The sequence below is a fragment of the Callorhinus ursinus genome, unplaced genomic scaffold (assembly GCF_003265705.2).
Source record: "Callorhinus ursinus isolate GAN/ISIS: 27379988/994484 unplaced genomic scaffold, GSC_fseal_2.0 scaffold4, whole genome shotgun sequence".
In the NCBI taxonomy this organism is placed as follows: Eukaryota; Metazoa; Chordata; class Mammalia; order Carnivora; family Otariidae; genus Callorhinus; species Callorhinus ursinus.
Window position 1 is genome coordinate 60,238,521 of NW_027397066.1, and position 19,900 is coordinate 60,258,420.

At 34.5% G+C, this 19,900-nt stretch overlaps 1 protein-coding gene across 3 annotated transcripts in view; it reads right to left on the reverse strand.

Annotated features, from left to right (window-relative positions):
- Positions 1-2,086: 2,086 nt before the first annotated feature.
- Positions 2,087-19,900, reverse strand: part of G3BP2 (G3BP stress granule assembly factor 2) — a 33,670-nt gene continuing 15,856 nt past the window's right edge. Inside the window, exons 2-12 of one of the 3 annotated variants that reach the window (XM_025886938.2) lie at positions 19,523-19,641; positions 17,068-17,149; positions 16,104-16,277; positions 15,149-15,239; positions 14,039-14,141; positions 13,260-13,440; positions 12,187-12,285; positions 7,836-7,938; positions 6,556-6,684; positions 5,408-5,526; positions 2,087-5,015 (exon numbers count right to left, since the gene is read on the reverse strand). In XM_025886938.2, the coding sequence (XP_025742723.1) occupies positions 4,743-5,015; positions 5,408-5,526; positions 6,556-6,684; positions 7,836-7,938; positions 12,187-12,285; positions 13,260-13,440; positions 14,039-14,141; positions 15,149-15,239; positions 16,104-16,277; positions 17,068-17,149; positions 19,523-19,617 (1,449 nt within the window). In that variant the 5' untranslated portion in view covers positions 19,618-19,641 and the 3' untranslated portion in view covers positions 2,087-4,742. The remainder of the gene's footprint in view (positions 5,016-5,407; positions 5,527-6,555; positions 6,685-7,835; positions 7,939-12,186; positions 12,286-13,259; positions 13,441-14,038; positions 14,142-15,148; positions 15,240-16,103; positions 16,278-17,067; positions 17,150-19,522; positions 19,642-19,900) is intronic. The other 2 variants (XM_073891792.1, XM_025886940.2) reach the window with 2 other exon arrangements.

Sequence of the window (19,900 nt, forward strand, 5' to 3'; positions counted from 1 at the left end):
CGGGGTCGTGGGATCAGGCTCCGAGCTCTGCAGGCAATCTGCTTCCTCCTCCCGCTCTGTCCCTCCGCTCTCTCTCAAATAAATAATCTTAAAAAACAAACAAAAACGTATTTGGGATCACAGGAGAGGACAACAGCAAAAATGCGATGAAGTCAAAAATAGTGACAGGTTAACACTTGCAGAGGACCCACTACCCGTAGCTGTTTGAGGGGCTCTGAGACTAAGTCACCGAGAACCCTCACAGTCACCCACCTCACAAATGAGTGAACAGAAGCACCAAACAAGATCAACCACTGAATGGTGGAGCTGCCACTGAAGCCCAGGCCGTCTCCAAAGGCCTCCTCCTGACCATTTTACTATATGGAAGCCACTGAATGGACAGTATGTTGAAGCTAAAGTTGTGCCTGGGCTAAATGACACCACCCAAAGTTTACCAGGAAAGAGACGGAGGACAGAAGGGACTGGGCGTGGGGATGGTTGGCGTGCCTGCAGTTCTGAGGTGGTAAGATCAAGCACAGAAAACAAGAGCAGTTAAAAGAATACTAAGTCACAAAAGTGAAAGAAAGCATTTGAATAGGCAGCCAGCTTTATCAAACTCTTGGAAAAAAAAAATCTCCGAGATCAAGGCCAAAGAGATAAATTAATTTGGCAATAGAAGCATACTAATCTGTCTGTAAATGTTTAATTCTGAATCTGCATTTATAGCATTTTCCCTGGTATCTGGTAATGCTAAAAACACTTTCCTATTCTGAAGCATGTTAAACATAAAACGTGCATATATACATAAACGGATTCAAAGATTTTAGTCTCTATTTGTCAAAAAAAACCACCAAACACCCAGAAACTTCATTACTTAGGAATTATTTGGCTTAATAACATAAATTATCTTAAACATTTACTCTATATGAACCTACTGAAACCTATCACAAAGGAAAATTTTGTTCATGATGTGATATTGTTCATTTATCCAGTCATTTTAAATAATTTAGAACTCTGGCATCAAACGAACCAAAATAGTCTACTACTAAATAATTAGAAAATCTTATGGAACACAGAAAAGGGGGAAAAAGGGTCTTTGTTCTTCTGTAGTTAAAATATAAATGATGAGCAAGTTGTCCTAATTTAAAGGAAAAATATGAACACCTACCCACTAAATTTTCTTTCACTTGCCACAGACTACATCATTATCATAACTGAAATGGAGCATCTTGTGTGGCTGAATTTTCAAATATTTTGTTTCACATAAGTTTCCTGGACCAAATGATAATTTGCTGCTTGAAATTTGGATGTTTCAATATGGTGTACCATATATATTTTATCCCTAAAAAAATGTTTTTACCTAGTCATAAAGTTAGATCAAAAATTACTACATTATAATTAGAATTGAAAGTGAATTTACTATACATTTACAAAAATCTTAAGTCTTACTTCTTTGAGAGTATGGAAATGATTATTCTGGCTTCTCTCCAGTACAAACTTGTGAAGACTGATTCAAGTCATCTTCATAAACAGTGCTATGAACACATCATCAGGAAAAAATCATTTATAACCATCCCCTTTAACAAAAGTCTCAAGTTCTAAAATTATATATGCATTAGGACCTCATTTTTCGTTTGAAATACATACTTGCAAATGTGACTATTTTTCCTTTAATATTCTATTAGAGCTTGACAAATTTGTTCCAATTTCTGAATTGGGTCATGCCTATATTTCAGAAAAACTCAATCTTCCCATCCCCTTTCCTTCTGAGATAGGAGGTAGCAATCCCTTAGAAAACCCAAGTTTTGGTTTTTCATTAAATAAACGTTTAGTATAAGTAGTTTAATTTCGATCATTCTCACCTTCCTTAAACTTACTCCCTTATGCGATTCTTTAACTTGTATTCAAGTTAGCTAAGTGAACTGGGATACATCTATAACCATGCTCAAGTTGTACTTAAATGTTTTTACTTTTTTAGACATCAAATTTCACAAACAAGCAGCAGTTGGTTTTAGAACAATTCCTTATTTTTACTTAGGTTGTATGAAATGCAATTAGGAGAAAATACTTTGGAACACAAACCTACAGATTAAATTAGGGACATAGATAAAAGCTGCAGACATCAGTAGTTTATTGTTTGTTTAGTCCAAACACATTCAAAATGGAAACTCAAAGAATACTTTTCCACCTGAAACAATTAAACTAGGTTCTACTAGCATATAATGCTTAACACATTACAGCAATAAAGATGGTAATCCATTGTCTTCTATACCTACTAAAGCCAAGATGGTAAAGCCAATTTGGTTGCAATAGTGTCATAAGGATAGAATATTACCATCAAAACAAAAAAAAAAATCAGCAAATAACAGTAATGGTCAATGAATATTTTTACTCTGGTTCACTGAAAAGGGGACAAAATGTTAAAAGTCCACAGTACTGCAGGTGAACAATCACCATGTAAACTTCTCCATGTGATGTTTTAATGTTTTATTCATGGTATGTAAAGACTGAAGCTGAATGGCTCTTTAATTTTCTATTACACTTAACATTTGTCATTACTTTTGGTGCCAGAACAGAGTTTTCATGGGTGGCAGGGCAATATCCTAGATTGGAAATTATATATATATTTAAAATGGGAAGGAAAGAAATAAAAGAATAGAGGAAAAATATGCTATAAAAAAACAACAAAACAAAACACTGACAATAAACCACTTATTTAAAAGTAGTTTGAATAAAGGCTTCAAAACTCAAAAGTAATTTTCTGGTAAGAACTTCAAGTACTATACATCAGAAAGTGTAAAAGTGTTCAAACAGGAAAAAATCTTTAAGCCCCCCCAAATGGAAACTATGAGAAATCTGTGTCCCCAAAATATATGCAAATAGTGCAAGACTTTTCCCCAAACATGGAAGACCTCATTCAAGGGGGAAAAAGGACAGATTTAATTTCACTTATATTGCCCAGTACATGAAAAACAAAATATGTGCATCATTTGCTAGTTTACTAAATAGCAAACAGTTTCATAATTCAGATCCAGTTTGCTACTATGTCAAGTGCATTTTTTTGTTTTTACTAAGAATGGAGAAGTCTTCCATGCTAACAAGCAGCTTTAAGTGGTCACACTTAATTTACCTCACTCCTAGCCTGAAACATCAGAAACTGTTATGTACCAAATGCTCCAAGCATAAAATTGGATATCCTTTGCCATACTTGCGGTTTACTGGAACTTGCTATAAAGACAGACAATAATCCAGCAGCTACAAACTTTGCTCACAGAATTGTTTAGAGATTTATGTAAAAATAAAAGATGTCGTCCCAGACTTAAATTCAGAGCCACTCGGGTGCTGACATCAGTTCAAGAATTGTGCAAAATGAATGACAGTTCCCTGCCCCCCAAATAGAAAATGCAAACACTTAGGAGCTGCTGTTCTTTTCTCTGAAAATTGCAGTATCCTCACTTCAGGTTTACTTGCCGTTTATGGAATCTGACTGCTTTAAAAAGGTCATAAAAAATGTACATCAAGTTGATTGACTTTTCCAAGCACCTCTCAAGTGATACGCTTCAACGTTCACATTCATGCTAAGAGAAAAGTCAACAAGAGACTTACTCAAATAACTGACTTCCTCCTCCTTCCCTCTCCCTCCCAAACACACAAGACTCCCTCCCACAGAGAACACAAAGTTGTTAACTGAAGAACAAAGTAAATAATATGCTAGTCAATTTTACTGATTTTAAAGATACTGCAATTTTTATACACTTCAATGATTTTTCAACATTTTGCAGCTGTTTGGCTTTGCAGCACAGCAATTCATACACTATACTGTACAAAATTACCAGCAAGACTGGAATGATGTATTAATAGAAGGCACCATCATGCTTATTACATTACCAGAGAACAAAAATACAGTAAAGACAATTTTCACTGTACACAGCTTAAAGAAAGGAAAAAGGGAGGAGGAGTGTGTTGAGCAGCCAGCCATCCCTGTACTGAAGAGGGGCAGGTAGAAAAATCTTAGATATGGAGCTACTAAATCTGGTCTAATATTCAAGACCATAGCATTTGAAGTTCTGATTTTTGTTATTTAGTTCATAACTAAATGATTCCCTTCTGGAATATACTTGTAGTCTTGTTAAGGTTTATGTGTACACACGCTGGTCACAGCAAGCAGATAAAATGCCCTCATCATTTCACAAACTATTCTCTACTGGAAAAAAAAGATGAAAGTTTTTTTTTCCCCTGTTGCCTCCTGTTGCAGATGTCAATGTTAATGAGTTCAGAGTACCCATTAGTGCATTTTGATGAGTGCATAACAAGTTTCTGTTGGGTTGTATTTTGGGGGGGAGCCAAGAAAAAAGGCAAGATTCTCCAATTGCACAAATTGCACTATTTTTGTTTCCAACATTAATAGGCAGAAACAGTAACACTTAAACAAAATGTGCAGCAGAGGATTTTTTTTTGACTCAAAGGACCTGAATTCAGTTGGGCATGTCCTTTTAAGTTCATTTTGTTGTAGATAGTTTAAGATATGGTCATTTCTCAGTCCTTAATTCTCCAAGTCTAGATTTATAAATTAACAATGTGAATCCTGTTGTGAAATTGGGGAAATAATGTCCACCTCAATTTAACTGATAACCAAAAGATGCTTTTCACATCAAAGAAATGATCAAAAAGGCTGTGTCACATTCCAAAGCCAAAAAAAATTAACAAGAATGCAAACACGATGAATAATGTACCACTGCCAAGACTTTGCCAACAGTGGAGCTTCAGCGACGCTGTCCTGTGAAGCGGCCTTCCATCTGCCCGGTTCCTCTTCCAGAGCCCAGTTTCTGTGCCATGCCACCTCTCGGAGGAGGTCCTCTTCCATCCCGGTCACGCATCATTCCACCACCCACAATGCCACGTGGACCACCAGGACCTCGATCATTGCGCCTAATATCCCTGCGATCATCGCCACCACCTCTGGTTTCTCGCTCTCTTGCAGCTCTTGTTTTTTTCTCTTCCACATTTAAACGTACTTCACCTCGGAACATAATTGGCTTTAAGAGGAAAGAAAAAAATTTACACAGGCAGTTTAGAGAGCAACCGTCATGTAAGAAAATCCTGACAAAAAACTTCCAGGAAATTTTTAATATGCAATCTGTTCCAACCTTCTTCACCAGAGCAAATAATGCAATTTAAAATAATCCACACCTCAAATTGGACTGTCGTAAGTAATTGTGTGGTAAAAAAATAATAATAAATAAAAAATCCACACCTCAAACTTTAAAACTACTAACAAATCTTTATTCTTTGCATAAATACCATTTCTGATAAACTATTTTAGCTTCACCATTAAGAAAAGATCTTCTATGGCTTTAAAATGCACCTAATCAGTATTACATAAGGAATAATAAAGTCTTGAACTATGTATACCCTTTCAGTCACTTACTTTTGCAATTAAGATTCTCTGAACTGGTTCAGAGTCATCAAAAACCACAAAACCAAAGTTTGGAAGCTTTCCCCCAACACCCTTGGTATTGATGCGAAGTTCCACAACGTTTCCAAAACCTGTGAAAATATATATTATTACACACCAAGGGTTAAATTTTTTTTTCACATTTTTTTAATTTTATTATGTTATGTTAATCACCATACAACATTAGTTTTTGATGTAGTGTTTCATGATTCATTGTTCGTGTATAACACCCAGTGCTCCATTCAATATGTGCCCTCTTTAATACCCATCACCAGGCTAACCCATCCCCCCAACCCCCTCCCCTCTAGAACCCTCAGTTTGTTTCTCAGAGTCCGTAGTCTCTCATGGTTCGTCTCCCCCTCCGATTTCCCCTCCTACTATCTTCTTTTTTTTTTTTTAACATATAATGTATTATTTGTTTCAGAGGTACAGGTCTGTGATTCAACAGTCTTACACAATTCACAGCGCTCACCATAGCACATACCCTCCCCAATGTCTATCACCCAGCCACCCCATCCCTCCCACCCCCCACCACTCCAGCAACACTCAGTTTGTTTCCTGAGATTAAGAACTCCTCCTATCAGTGAGATCATATGATACATGTTTTAATAGAATACTTTGTAGCTTTAATTGTTGAGGAGAAATAACCTTAATCTACTTGAACCAATTCAAAACAAGTTACAAGCTGCTACATCCAGTGACAACCAAGGTACATTCACTCATACAAGTCATTCACGCAAAGATGCCAACAACTAGCCTGGCTGCTTGGTTTGTTACCCTTCTGAATCAGTCCTCTCCAAAGGAAAGTTACATGCAAGATTTTACAAAGACAATGATATTTTCTATTTCTGACTTATATTTTCCAAAAGAATCCCATCCCCAGATTTAAGGTTGAATCAGCTCTTTTTTTTACCCTCTCCAACTAGGCCAGTCAACACTAAGTACAGTCATGGGAAACATCTAACAGAACCTTCTACTCCCTTCTGATCAATTAAAGTGACTGGTACCTGGAGACCTACAGTTTACAGAGAAAAGCTTTTCTAAAAAGTTATAATTATATTATGAGAAAAGCTCTATTCCCCCCTGCTTAATTTTCCAATAAAGTAAAATAAACTACTCACTCATGAAGAACTCTTTCAGTTCATTTTCATCAATATCATGTGGCAAGTTACCAACAAAAAGCTGATGACTGTCTGGATAGCGAATTATTCTACGGTTGTCAGATTCGTTCTGTTCAATATCTCCTCGGCCTGAGAAAAGGAATAGGACAGATATTAAGGTTTATAATGTCACATAATAACTAAGCTCGAAGCAATGAATGTACAATAGATATTCTTGTTTTAGTTTAATAAGAGAGTGAACTCCTTGAACAGAGGTGGAAGTGCCTATTATTAGTAGATTAGTTAAAAAACAACATGACACAAAGTGTAAAGTGAGGGTACTGACGAGACCTCTAAAGTACCTTCTTCTAGATCTACTGGTCTGATTATATGAAAGTCCAACATTAGTACAAATGTTCCTCCTTAACCAAACTCTTGCCATCACCCAGGAACCAAACAAATTTCAGATATTGTTTAGTATTTTGAGGTTTGCAAATTAATCTTTGGTTGTATGAAATTATAGCCAAATCAGTAAATTTAATAGTAATAATATCTTATTTAGATAGTCTGCATTGATCCTCCCAATAACACAAAGAACACAGTGAGGCATATTAAGAAAGGCATCACATAAGAAAAGTTTGTGTAATAACTAAATGGCATAAGAGAAGCTCATATTTTAAGGGTCTCACCGAAGACCATAAAACTCAAGCAGTAGCAAAGCTAGGACAAACCCCAGTTCCCATGACTTCTGGTTTAGTAACACATCACTTTATTTTACTTTTGTGGGGAAAATTACATATGCTATTAATAGATACTATCTCCCACCTCCTCCCAAAAGCAATCTAAACATACTTATAGAATTCAAATAGAGGTGCTACATATATTAGCTAACAATGGAAACAAGTCAAAAATCATGGCAACTTACTTAATACCTAAGACAATCAAAATAAGAAGAATCAGGGTGTGCTTATTGTTTATCTGTGAAGAGATAAGAGCGCTAAGTAAGAGAGTAGGTTATTGGCAGCTCGGTTTTGAATTCTTAGAACCAGTGACAATAACCAAATAAAATCTTTCTCAAAATTTTTACACCTTCAAAATACATGTCTCCATCGCATGGCATCTAATCCTCCCCTACAAGTCAGTTGTTCTGCCCCAGACTGTACTTTAGCAAGTTACTTAAACCTTTAAGAAATTTTGTATTGAAAGGAACTGTATATAAAGCACATTATAGTATTTTAAGTTCAGTCTTTTCCAACTTTCCAAGTACTAAAAGCGAAAGGCCACAGAGGTGGCTGACTCACCTGGTCTTGGTCCTCTAGGAGGGAAACCAGGTCGTTCTCTAGGTCGTTGTTCACGCACACGAGGTGGCTGAGACTGAACTTCTGGTTTAGCTTCAACTCTTGGCTAAAATACAAGGGAAGAAACACATTATAAAGAAACTCATTCCATAGGAGACAAAACAACTAAAGCAACTACCAGCAAGTCACCAGCACACATAATGGTAATTTTAAGTTTAGAATATTTTTAACATAGTGTCCCTATGTATGTGAAGAATAAATTTTTATAAAGATATTCTGTACCAATCTAGGACTGTAGGGTAGGTTTGTTTTCCCATTCAAGGATATATAACTCAAAATAAGCTGCTTTTTACAACCACATTTTTTCAATAAATTTATATCCACACTGAGACAGCATTAAAGGTACTGTTACAAAAAAATCACAAAAATGCAAGATGAGCCACTCCATGTAAATGCATATGCAAAATAGCCATCTTTATTTTAGACAAAATTATGACACATACTTTCTAATTATCTAGCTGCCCTTCAAATGTAAGTGCTTAGCCAGTATCTTCTAAACCCCGCCACATAAATAAATCTTAAAACAATGGATAGTTCAAAATATACAATTCAGCTTACTCTAGCAACTAAAAAATCCTACCTTTAAGTTAAAATTAAATAAACAAGACAGAAACATGTATAAAACACCTCAGAATCAAGGAGTCCTTTAGCTCCCTATTGTTCTTCCTTATGGAAAAGGTAGGCAACTATTTAAGGACTGACCCCACCAATTTTCTTTCACTGCACCTTGGGGCAGGGCCAGGTAAGGAGTAGTAATAGGACATTTTAAGAGGACTTCCAAAAATTTCTGCCAACTGCTTAATTACACATATAATTAACTATTTTACGACAAAATAACATCTGCATCTGCTTTTACCTTTTCCTCAATACAGTGACATTTTCAGTATTCCCATACTCTTCGGCCATCTATTGCCCAAATATTTATGGTCCAAGGAAGAGACAATATACACCTTCAAAGAATGCTGAAAACACTCAGCAGGATATAAAGAAAATGTTCTCAAAGTCAGAAAACTAGTGATTTCAGCCTGTCTTCATGTCTGATCATCTCTGAGGACCTCAGTCCAGCCAGTGTCTCAAACTCTTTCATCATTTATATAACTGGAATATCGTAATTTACAAGGACAAATTTTGATATGAAGAGTTATGTTTCTTCCAAAAATGACGATTTACTTTAAAGGATTTCACCCACTGTAATCAAAATGCATATTAATTCCTATCCTAGCAGTTTTTAACAGATGTCTATATCTTTCCAAGCTGTTTTTCCATGAAGATTTCCCATTTCCCTCAAGATCAGGTTGCTTCCCATGTTCTAAAACTTTGCTAGTTAAAAAAATAATTTTTTAAACTCTCTCCAGTTTTCTCATTTATATATATTTATTACCCTAAGGACTGCATCTTATCTTAATTTATTTCTGTAACACCCAAAAAACAAGCAGAGTGATGTTAGGCATAGATGTTCAGTAACTCTTCGTTCATTTAAAATTAAATTACATTTTTAGTTCTTTAACATGTTCTATGCCTGACAAGGGATCCTATATTATAACCCTGGGACCATTGCTATTTGTATTTGGAGTTTAACACTAGATGGTAATTTGACCCGAAATGTGATGCCTAAAAAGCGCAGTTATTTATGAATTTCACTACACTAAGGGGGCCTAAAAGCACCAACTTATTTCAGTATGAATATAAAACAGAATTAAAGAACAGATGTACCCTAACAAAGTTTGATGAAGCTAGTGTGTTTAGGAAATTAATAAAAATAGCAAATGTACCTTTTAATCTAAAAATTTCAGAAAAACCTTAGACACATTGAATCCAAAGAATATCAAAGAACTTAAGAGGTGTCCTCACTAACCTAATTTAAATTTTTTTCAAAACCGATTACCAAAACAAAAATAACAGCAAGTAGCAAAACAGAAAAGTTCATTATCCTTTAAGGATTTAAAATTAAAAACAAACTTAAGTAATTTCTAATGTCTTTCAAATTATTCATACAGTGATTTAGCAACCTGACTTTCAGAAGGTATTTGAGGATGCTAATGCAAAAAAAAAACGAGACCAAGATCTAACAATATTCCTTTCAATAACTAATTAATTTATGTCAACTAAGCCAGCTGTGCATTTATAGTTCTTCAGGCTCAATTTCATCATTAGAACTATTTACTCCAACAAGATAAAATGGTTAACATCTCACATACTACACTTTAGAGCCTTACAAATTAATTCCATGCAACCACAAAGTGTGCTCAGATGACAAATTCCACAAAAGAAGGTCAAACAGAATATGAAATAAAAATGGAACCATCAAATCAAACCAATGACAGCAGGTAAAACCACAATAAGTTCTTTAACTGAACATAAGCTACTTAGATAATCTAGTCAATTTCCAGGTAAAACCTTTTCACCAAAAAATTAACTTACCTACTTCTAAGTTAATTCCTACCAATACACTGAATTAAATTTAATTCTCCTTTTACTAAACTATGCTAAAAGTGTTAAGGCAATGGATATACTACAAAGTAATTAAATTGAAGGATTTATTAAATCAAGTGGAAAAATCATGAATCCATTCTAAATATAGCCTAAAAAGATCAGAAAGGTTTTTTGTTGTTGTTTTTTTTTAAGTTTAATTTATTTAAGTGAGATCTATACCCAGTGTTGGGCTGGAACTCACAACCCGAAGATCAAGAGTTGGATGCTCTACCGACTGAGCTAGTCAGGCGCCCCAGAAAGTTAAGGCTTAAACTGTACATGTTTAAATATGTCTTAATACGGGTATGGGTTGGAAAATACAATCTAATCTCCTACAATTAAAAAAAAAAAACCACCTCAAAACTAAAAGAACAAAAATTTCCCCTGGGCAAAAGGATAGGATTTAATGTAATTCAGACATGCCTTGAATATAGTACTCTTCTTTGTTGTAAATGGAGATACATTCCCCTCCAAAGGGCTAAAGAAACCTATAGGTTTAAATGAGTCACAAAGGGACGCTGGTGTCTAACTGCATGAATTCAAAGTGAAGCAATATGCTATTTATACAGCTGTCTGATCTTAGGTTGAGGTACTCTAGGCCTCAATTTACTCATCTGTGAAACAGTAACCACCCTTACAGGGTGACCGTGAGGATTAGATGAGAATGAATATAAAGTACTTTACACAACGCTTGGCACATACTAAAGGCATAATAAGCACTAGCTATTTTAACTTTTAACTAGCAGTAAGAATAAAATATAGCCAACACTAAGATGAAGTAACAATCCAAAGGATTCCAAATGCAAATCTGATAAGAAATCAAGCATTTCCAAAGAAAATTCAGACGTCACTCATCAGGTCTTCAGAAGGGTTGAAAAGCACAACCAATACTTGACAAATTAATTTTCTTCACTAAAACAGAATTCTGGTTTGTGATCTGACATTATTCAGCATTTCCTGAACGTTAGCTGAAAAAACAGGTATCTTGAGGCCATGTATTCTATTATGTAGCTGACTACATGTACCAACACCATGAAGACTGTCTAATGATTACTACTTTTTTGAAGCCTCAAAGTTTCACTGTTTAGAGCAATGAGGCGTATACAAAAATAACTGTATATGCACTAACCATTTTAAATGTAAATTTTTTAGTGGAATAATGTTTGACTCAAAATGTAGAAAAAAGAATTGAATACCTTTTAACTGTACTATAAATTTAATAATTTTAGTGATTTCTAAACTGTATCTAATAAACCCATCAGGTAGCCAGTGTCTTATTTTCAATGTTTTTGAAAGCTCTGAAATGGGTAAGATGACAAACAGATGAAAAGCAGAATACTGGAATGATCAGTTAAGTGAACACTACAGTCATAAGTTGGTACAGGCTTCAATTAAACAGAGTGAACCACTTACAGACTGAGAGCTTAGGCAGTGTATTTTTTGAATCTTTTTTTTCTTTTTTAAACAGTGATTTTTATAATGCCATACTACTTTGTGCCTTTCCTTAAAATATTTCTGCTAAATAAATTTTAAAACTTTAAAAGGAACATTTTTTTGTTATTTTAAGAAGCCTTTTAAATGACTGTCTATCCATCTATCTATCAATCAAACCAACTTAATGTGTAGTTCACACCCAAACCCCAAATACCACCTATGCAGATGATAGAGATTTGGCATTTAAAGTGGGTGCACTGACATTTAATACAATTTTTTTGTATATTTAATCCATAATTTCTGATTGACTCATTTAAAGAAGTATAAAAAAGATAAGCAATTGGCAATGTAACAAGGATACAATCCAATGTGTTCACAGATTGGTTACCTGTGAGACTGGTGCTTTAACATGGGGTGGAATTCCAGAGGAAGAAACAGTACCACTAGGAGGCAGGTTTTTACTGGTCACTGAAGCCCAGGAGAAAGCCTGCAGGAAATGCAACAAACCTAGACTACTAATCATGGAAAACCACCAACATTCCTATAGGGAAACTTCCAAATATATATTTTCTTTTCATTTCTAAACTATTGTTCTATATTGGAGGACTCCTCAAAAGAAAGGCACACACACACATGCCAGTCTATGTGCCAGCTTTCAAAATCTCATTATGCAAGATTATTTGTTTTGTCTGAACTACTAAATAAATCCACAAGTTCCTATTTGCTCTAAGGAGATGAGCAATGGCAAACAAAACCACTAACTACACATGCTAGAAAAAAAAGAACCTAATAGAACCAATTTCTTTCCCCTTTTGGGGGAAGATAAGGTGTGTGATGGTGTTGAGGGGAAGGATAGGAAAGAAGAGAGTACTCACTGGAAACTTTAACAGACATTCACAAATTGAACAAGGAATCTCCTCTCACTGCTCATATATACTTTAACCTTCTACTTTACAGAGAGATAAAAGATGTTTTAGGAAGGCTTAAATGATACACTATGGGTGTCACTTATCTTTCCAAGATAGTTTATTTGGTGTATAAGGAAATTGCTCCCATTTTAACCAGAAATAACGGTATCTCTTCTTTTAATAGGCCAACTTGTTTAAGTTGGGAAATTTCATGACTCCAGTTGCATCGTGCATAGAGGACTTATACAGAATGGAAGAGAGCAACTCTCAGCTTTATACATGGACTCAAATAATTTCATAAGAGACTAAACACTGCATACAGACAAGAATTAATCCTAAGTTTCACTCTTAGGGGTATTTGGGGGGGAGGGGGGAATGTGAATACAAAGGAATTTCCTCAGGATTGCAAAAACCCCACAGCTTTCATATACATAAAAAATCATAGTTTACTCTATTAAACCATTTAACATAATAGAACAAAAGTCATCCTTCATCATTGGCACCAAATGTGAAAGTGTGCTGTTACAGGCCTAAAGAGTTCCTTTGATCTAACCTTTGGTGGTTCCTGTGGCAGAGAAACAGGTTCAGCTGGAGGAGGAGAAGTAGACTTCTCCTCTAACTCTTCTAAGTTCTTCTCCTCCACTTGCGGCTTTAGTTCTTCAGTCTTTGTTTCAGATTCTGGCTCAGGTTCAGGTTCATGAGAGGATTCTTCCAAAGGCTCCTCTATGCCATTACTATAATAAAATATTTTGTTCATTTTTCAGTATGAATGAAATGATCAGTTCTAATAAAACAAAATTAGTATTTCTCTAATCTAATGGGCATAACTAGTAATAAGCTGTTTTGAAGCAAAAGTCCAGTAAGAACTTGAAGGCAGAAGGAATAACAGTCTTAAGCAGCATTTCTTTAACCCCAACATTTTTAAATGGAATTATTAAATTACTAAAAATGTTTACTTCAGTACTACCTATAAACAAACCACCTATTTATAAAAATAAAATAAAATGCTGTGCTGTCCCAACTATTCTGCATTATCAGTAAGTACACACTGTTTTGGGCAAAACCATGTTCAATTTTTTTTTGTAAATAAAACAACTCTTTCCAAATTTCTTGCATATATATATATAATATATAAAAATATGTATTTTTTATATATATATATTTGAACACTATATATAGTGCTCCAATACTGGCCTGACAGGTACTTTATCAAAAATTTACTTCTAAAAAAAAAAAAAAATTTTACTTCTAACAGTAATCCTAGGAACAAAAACCACCTAGCAACTACATTATAGCTTAGACCAAATTTGGCCTTGCAAACACTATTCTTACGCCACAGGGTGAGCTTCATAGTAACCACTATCAGCATTTTCTTGCACAGGTTCTGGAGATGGTTGCCTTTCTTCTTGTTCCTCTTCTACCTCATCTTCTGATTCTGACAATACAGAACACACATTTCTTTTTTAAGAGACTCAACACACTATTTCACATGCATATTTTAAATGTTTAAGGAAGTGATAGGATAGTTTTAAAAATTGACCTTTTCCTTACTAAGGCATTCAAATGCAGGATTCCCTGTTCTCTTAACTGAAAAGCAAGCAAGATGAAGTTTGGTATTTATTTTTATTTTTTTAAGATTTTGTTTATTTGTCAGAGAGAGAGAGAGAGAGAGCAGGCAAGAGAGTAAGCACAAGCAGGGGGAGTAGCAGGCAGAGGCAGGCTCCCCGATGAGCAAGGAGCCCGATGCAGGACTCGAACCCAGGACCCCAGGATCATGACCTGAGCTGAAGGCAGACGCTTAAACAACTGAGCACCCAGGAGTCCCTTTATTTATTTAAGTAGGCTCTACACCCAGTGTGAAGCCCGACGCAGAGCCCAATGCAGGGCTCAAACTCATGACCATGAGATCAAGACCTAAACCAAGATCAAGAGCCTGACACTTAACTGACTGAGCCATGCAGGTGTCCCTATTTTTAAAAATGATCTAGTAGTAAGAAAAGGAAAGGATAGGAAATAAATATTAAGCTGTAACTCAGTTTCTTATGTCACATCTATTCAATAGTACAATAATGAAAACTAATAAATGAAAGATCAATAATTATGATACAGACAAAAACTTGACAGCCAGAGATATATTAAATAGAAAAGAGCAAGCTTTGAACCAGCATAATTCCATTTTTATAAAAATAAGTACATCCAAGGATGGGATACAACAAAATTCTATAATAGGCACAAACTCTTGGTTATATATAGAGGATGAGACTGAAATTTTACTTTCTATGTCTGATTTTTACATAATGTCATACAATCAATTCCTATTTCTTTTTAACAAAAAGGAGAAAAAGGGGTTTGACTCAATTACAATAGAGGCAAATTTCTTTAAGTTTCGTACTTTTCATGTCCTTAAAGAATACTGATAGAAGCCTTCTATCTTAACCTCACCTTCATCAAGTTCTGGTTCAGAATCACCAAATACTTCATCTTCGTAACGAAACATATCATTGTGAACATAAAACTTATTTGGAACAGATCCCTACAGGAAAACAAAATCCAAATATTCCATTAAATACTCATAAATGTGGCACTGCATAAAAAGAACAAATTACATGGCATATGCAATATCTATTTTAACACTATAGAAATATTATGTAGACTCAGTATAATTTTCTACAATTAAACATGCTATATTAATATAAAGTATACTATAGGTCATTCAAATATTGGAACTCGAGAAATGGGTACTCAACAGAAGAGAACCAAGACTAGTTAACAAATGAAACTGCCATTTTAACATACAACTTACTAAATAAGATACTTTTTATATTATTCTTGTAATCTTAGTAAATCTATTGATACATTTGTATCAGTAGACTTTAACTTCTAAATAGGCAAAGTGAAAAAGATAAAACAGACAAAGTGTGTACACACACAAAGCTCAAATTACAGTTGACCCTTGAACAACACAAGTTTGAACTGCACGAGTCCACTTACACGATTTTTTTCAATACGTTACAGTACTGTAAATGTATTCTCTTATGTAATACCATTTTCCTTTCTCTAGCTTACTTTATTGTATGAATACAATATAGAATTACAGAATACATATAAGCTATAAAATATGTGTTAATCGACTATTTATACTATCAGTATGGCTTCTGGTCAACGATAGGCTATCATAGAGTTAAGTTTTTGAAAAGTCAAAAGCTGTATGTGGATTTTCAACTGCCCGGGAGGTCGGTGCTCCAAATCCCTGTGTTGCTCAAGAGTCAAATGTTTACCAACGGGTTCAATACCAATTTCTCAAGTTTAGCTACATGCATATATAAACCTGTAAAAAGAACTCTGGACAGCACGCAACTAATAACAATCAAATAAAATCATACAAATAAAAACTTACTTCAGGAGCCAGAACAAAGGTTTGCATAAACTTCCTCTCTGGCTGACCACTATTAGATAGCAAACCCATAACCTGGACAACTACTCCATCACTCAAGGTTGCATGAGCATCCACATGACGAATTTTAGTATGACATTCACTGAAGTTCAGAGATAATACTTTGTGGTGTATATCCTTTAATAGAAGAAAGGAAGGAAGAAATACAAACTGTTATGATACTTTATTACTTAATACTATAGAGCTTCACTGATTTCCTCCTAACTCTAAAATATTAATTACATAATCTTTCTGCCTCATCTGAATCCCTTCCACCATGATATGCATTCCTGCCAGGTTGATGTTCCTAAATCACCATTTTCAACATGTCACAGCTCAATACAAGAGATCACTACGGCTATCTCATATTAAGCAATAATATGGGCTTTATTAGCTCTCTCCCAGTATTCTGTATTAAGTTTTAAATCATTCATACAAACTGTGTTGACTACTCCTTGACCTCACAGCTGATTTTACTTTACTGGTAAAGTTTGTTGGTGCCATTTCTTCTGCTTTTAATTTCCTCTTGTACACTAAGGCCAATTTTTGTAATTCAGCATCTAACTAAAGTCCCATATCCTCTATAATGTCATAAAGCACATAACCTTCTGTGCATTCCTGTACATAAGGTTTAGCCCATATTTGTATAAACTTAATATATTGTTCTCAACTGTTTCATGTACAAAATACATCAAGGATAGATAATTTCCTAGCGCTTCTTTGTATCCTATCCAGTGTAGCACCCTTATAAATGGATATTTATAAGAAATGAAAGCTCATTTAACAACTATTGTAACATAAATTTCTAGTTACAAGTAAAGATCACATTCAGGAAGAAATCCATCGGCACAAAAAGGCTATTTTCAACTATCTTAACACCAAGAAAAGGGAAAAAAATCTAAAATGTATGTATGAAATTGATACTTACATTTTGGCCATAAACAGCTTCCTGGGGCTTTCCACTAGCATCTACTCCACCATGAACATAGGAAGAATTCCTGCCATAAAACCTGTAAAGCCAATGATATCTGATTAACATTCAACTGTCAAGAGAAGCCTAAGAGGCAGGAGAGTTCTGGTATAAAACAGACCTAGCTTGCATGTCTGGCTTTGTCACTCGTTGTATAATTCTGATAAAGTTACTTATGGTCCTTAAGTTCAGTTTCCTTGGTTATCAAACACAGTAACAGTAACTACTCCACAGGGCTGTTTGTAAGGATTAAATGAGTAACGACAGGATTCAGGCCTGGCACACTGAAAATACACTCAATTATTTGCAATTCTCATCTAATTCCTATCACATCTATTTTTTTGAAGTGGAAGAATGAGATATTCAAAATACATTCTAAATAACTGATGCTGGGTAATTGACCCAGTTTTTCCCTTTAGATACAAAACTCAGTTCTCTAGATTTGTTTGGGAATCGGTTGCTGTTGCTGTTTAACATTCTACTCAAAGTTCCAAATGATTACTAATTCCAAAAACTTAGATTAAAGCAGTTTAGTTAGATTTACAATCATTGAAATAATTCAGAGACCAAATAAGAAAATCTACATTATTTCAGTATCTGATATCTCATTAATATTTTATACTACTCTTAAGTACATGATTAATTAGTATTTCTCTGGCATTACCTAAAGCAATTAGAATTAGTATCTTTCTAAATTAAGGTTATCAAACATGCAAAATTAGTATTTTCATAAAGAGAACTCAGCTCCTATTGTTAATGAAACATTTAAGACTTCATCTATGCCAAGCAATGCTCTCAGTGCATTACATATATTAATTTATTTACCCCTCCCCTAACAACCTCATGAAATAAGCACTATTATATAAATGAGCAAACTGAGGTTCAGAAGAAATTAACTCTCCTAAGGCCACACGCTAATCAAGTGGGGTAGCTAAGACATGAACCCAGACAGTCTAGTTCCACAGTCCATGTTTTTAACTACTACCTGTATTTTTAAGTTTACACTATTTTCTCACATGTACCACTGGCAAACATGTAAACTTCTACCATTTTTCTGGAGGACAACTTGGCTGTTAAGTGTAGGAAAAGCCTTAGAAATAATTATAACTTTGATTTAACAATTCTGCTTCTAGGAACTTAAGAAAATAACTAGAAAAGTGCACAAAGATGCATGTATAAGGATAATGATCACAGTTTCTTAACAAGTGAAAAATTACAAACTGATTTTCATTAATAGGTAAACTGGTTATATAAGCTAAGTATAAAACAGAAGTTTATGGGGTTTTTTGAAATGATGGTGGAGAGTCTTATTAAGTTACTACAAAAAAAAACAAAAACACAAAAACATGCTAATACCTACATTAAAAAAGACTAAATTTCAGACAAGGAAAGGCCCTATTAATTCCATTCTCCCCTCCCCACCCCAAACTACATACACTGTCAGCAAGAATATCTTTTATTTCTATAATTAGAAAAATGTACAGGTATTCTCTTTTTTTTTTGAGGAGGGGTATTTGTTATAGAAAAATGTCTTATGGAATAATACAAGACATATTGCAAAATCTAACTTTGGAATGCCCAGCATACTTATAAAGAGGACCTAGCTAAAAGAAAATAAGTCCTTTTAACAGCTTTTCCCATATAAAGTGGCAATGATTTATCCCTTAACTCAAGGTGGCTGGTGTGTTCTCCAACAAAAACTTGCAAAACCTAATCCTTATAAAAGGATCATTTATCTTTCACCTGCTAAAATACACAGGAAGAACAAAAATTATAAATACTACTCACAATATAAATCAATTTCATTTCAACTTCTGGAAAAAATAAGCTTACAGATGTCCAACTCCTGCCAAAATAGTAAACAAGGCTACTACTGCTGTTTTACCAAGAAATACTATTTTGCAGATCAATCAGAAGAAATTTTCACAAGTATAATCACTTAAATGATTCATTTTCTAACATTGCTATAAGGAACTTAAAAAAAAGTCAACTAATGACTATGATTTCAAAGTGCAGACTAGAACCCATTAGTTGGTCAAGCCCAAGGTTTATTTAAATGAAATACAAAATACTGAAGGATATAATTGTGAACATGAATGTGTTAAATATAATGGGATATAATGTGAAGACTTTTTTTTTTTTTTTTTTACCGTGGATTTCTTTTTTTTAATAAAACAGGGCTTGAACTCACGGCCCTGCGATCAAGAGCCAGACACTTGACTGAGCCACCCAGGCACCCCTATGGATCTCATTTTTTAAAAACTTGAAAAAATGATTTTAGCCATTAGACAATTAAAATATTGGTTATGGTTTGCAAAGAAACAACCAGAACATGAAGAAATACAATACTACGTAGTCCTATTCAAGAAAACAAAACTAAATAAAAATACTAAATAATCCATTTAGAATTTACCTGTGTAAATATTCTGGAGCTTTATTCAGCAAAGTATAATATTGCCTCACAAACTCCCGCCCTACAAGCAGCGGACTGGGCTTCTCCATAACCATTTCTTTGCTGCACAATGTCAAATGCTAAGGGAGCAAACACAAGAATGATTAACTATTAAAAAGTCATCTTTGTAAACTTCTAGGAAGCAAATTTTCTTAGCCATACAAAAAGGAATAAAGAAAAGTAATACATTTATTGAAAACCAATTTCAACAACTACTGGTAACTTCCAACATCTGCAGTTCCTCTTTGTCTCTATTCCTCAATGCCTCCCCGCCCACCCCCACACAGTTCTTTTTCTTATTCCCCAGAAAGTACCGTGCTGCCTCACAGTATGAACACC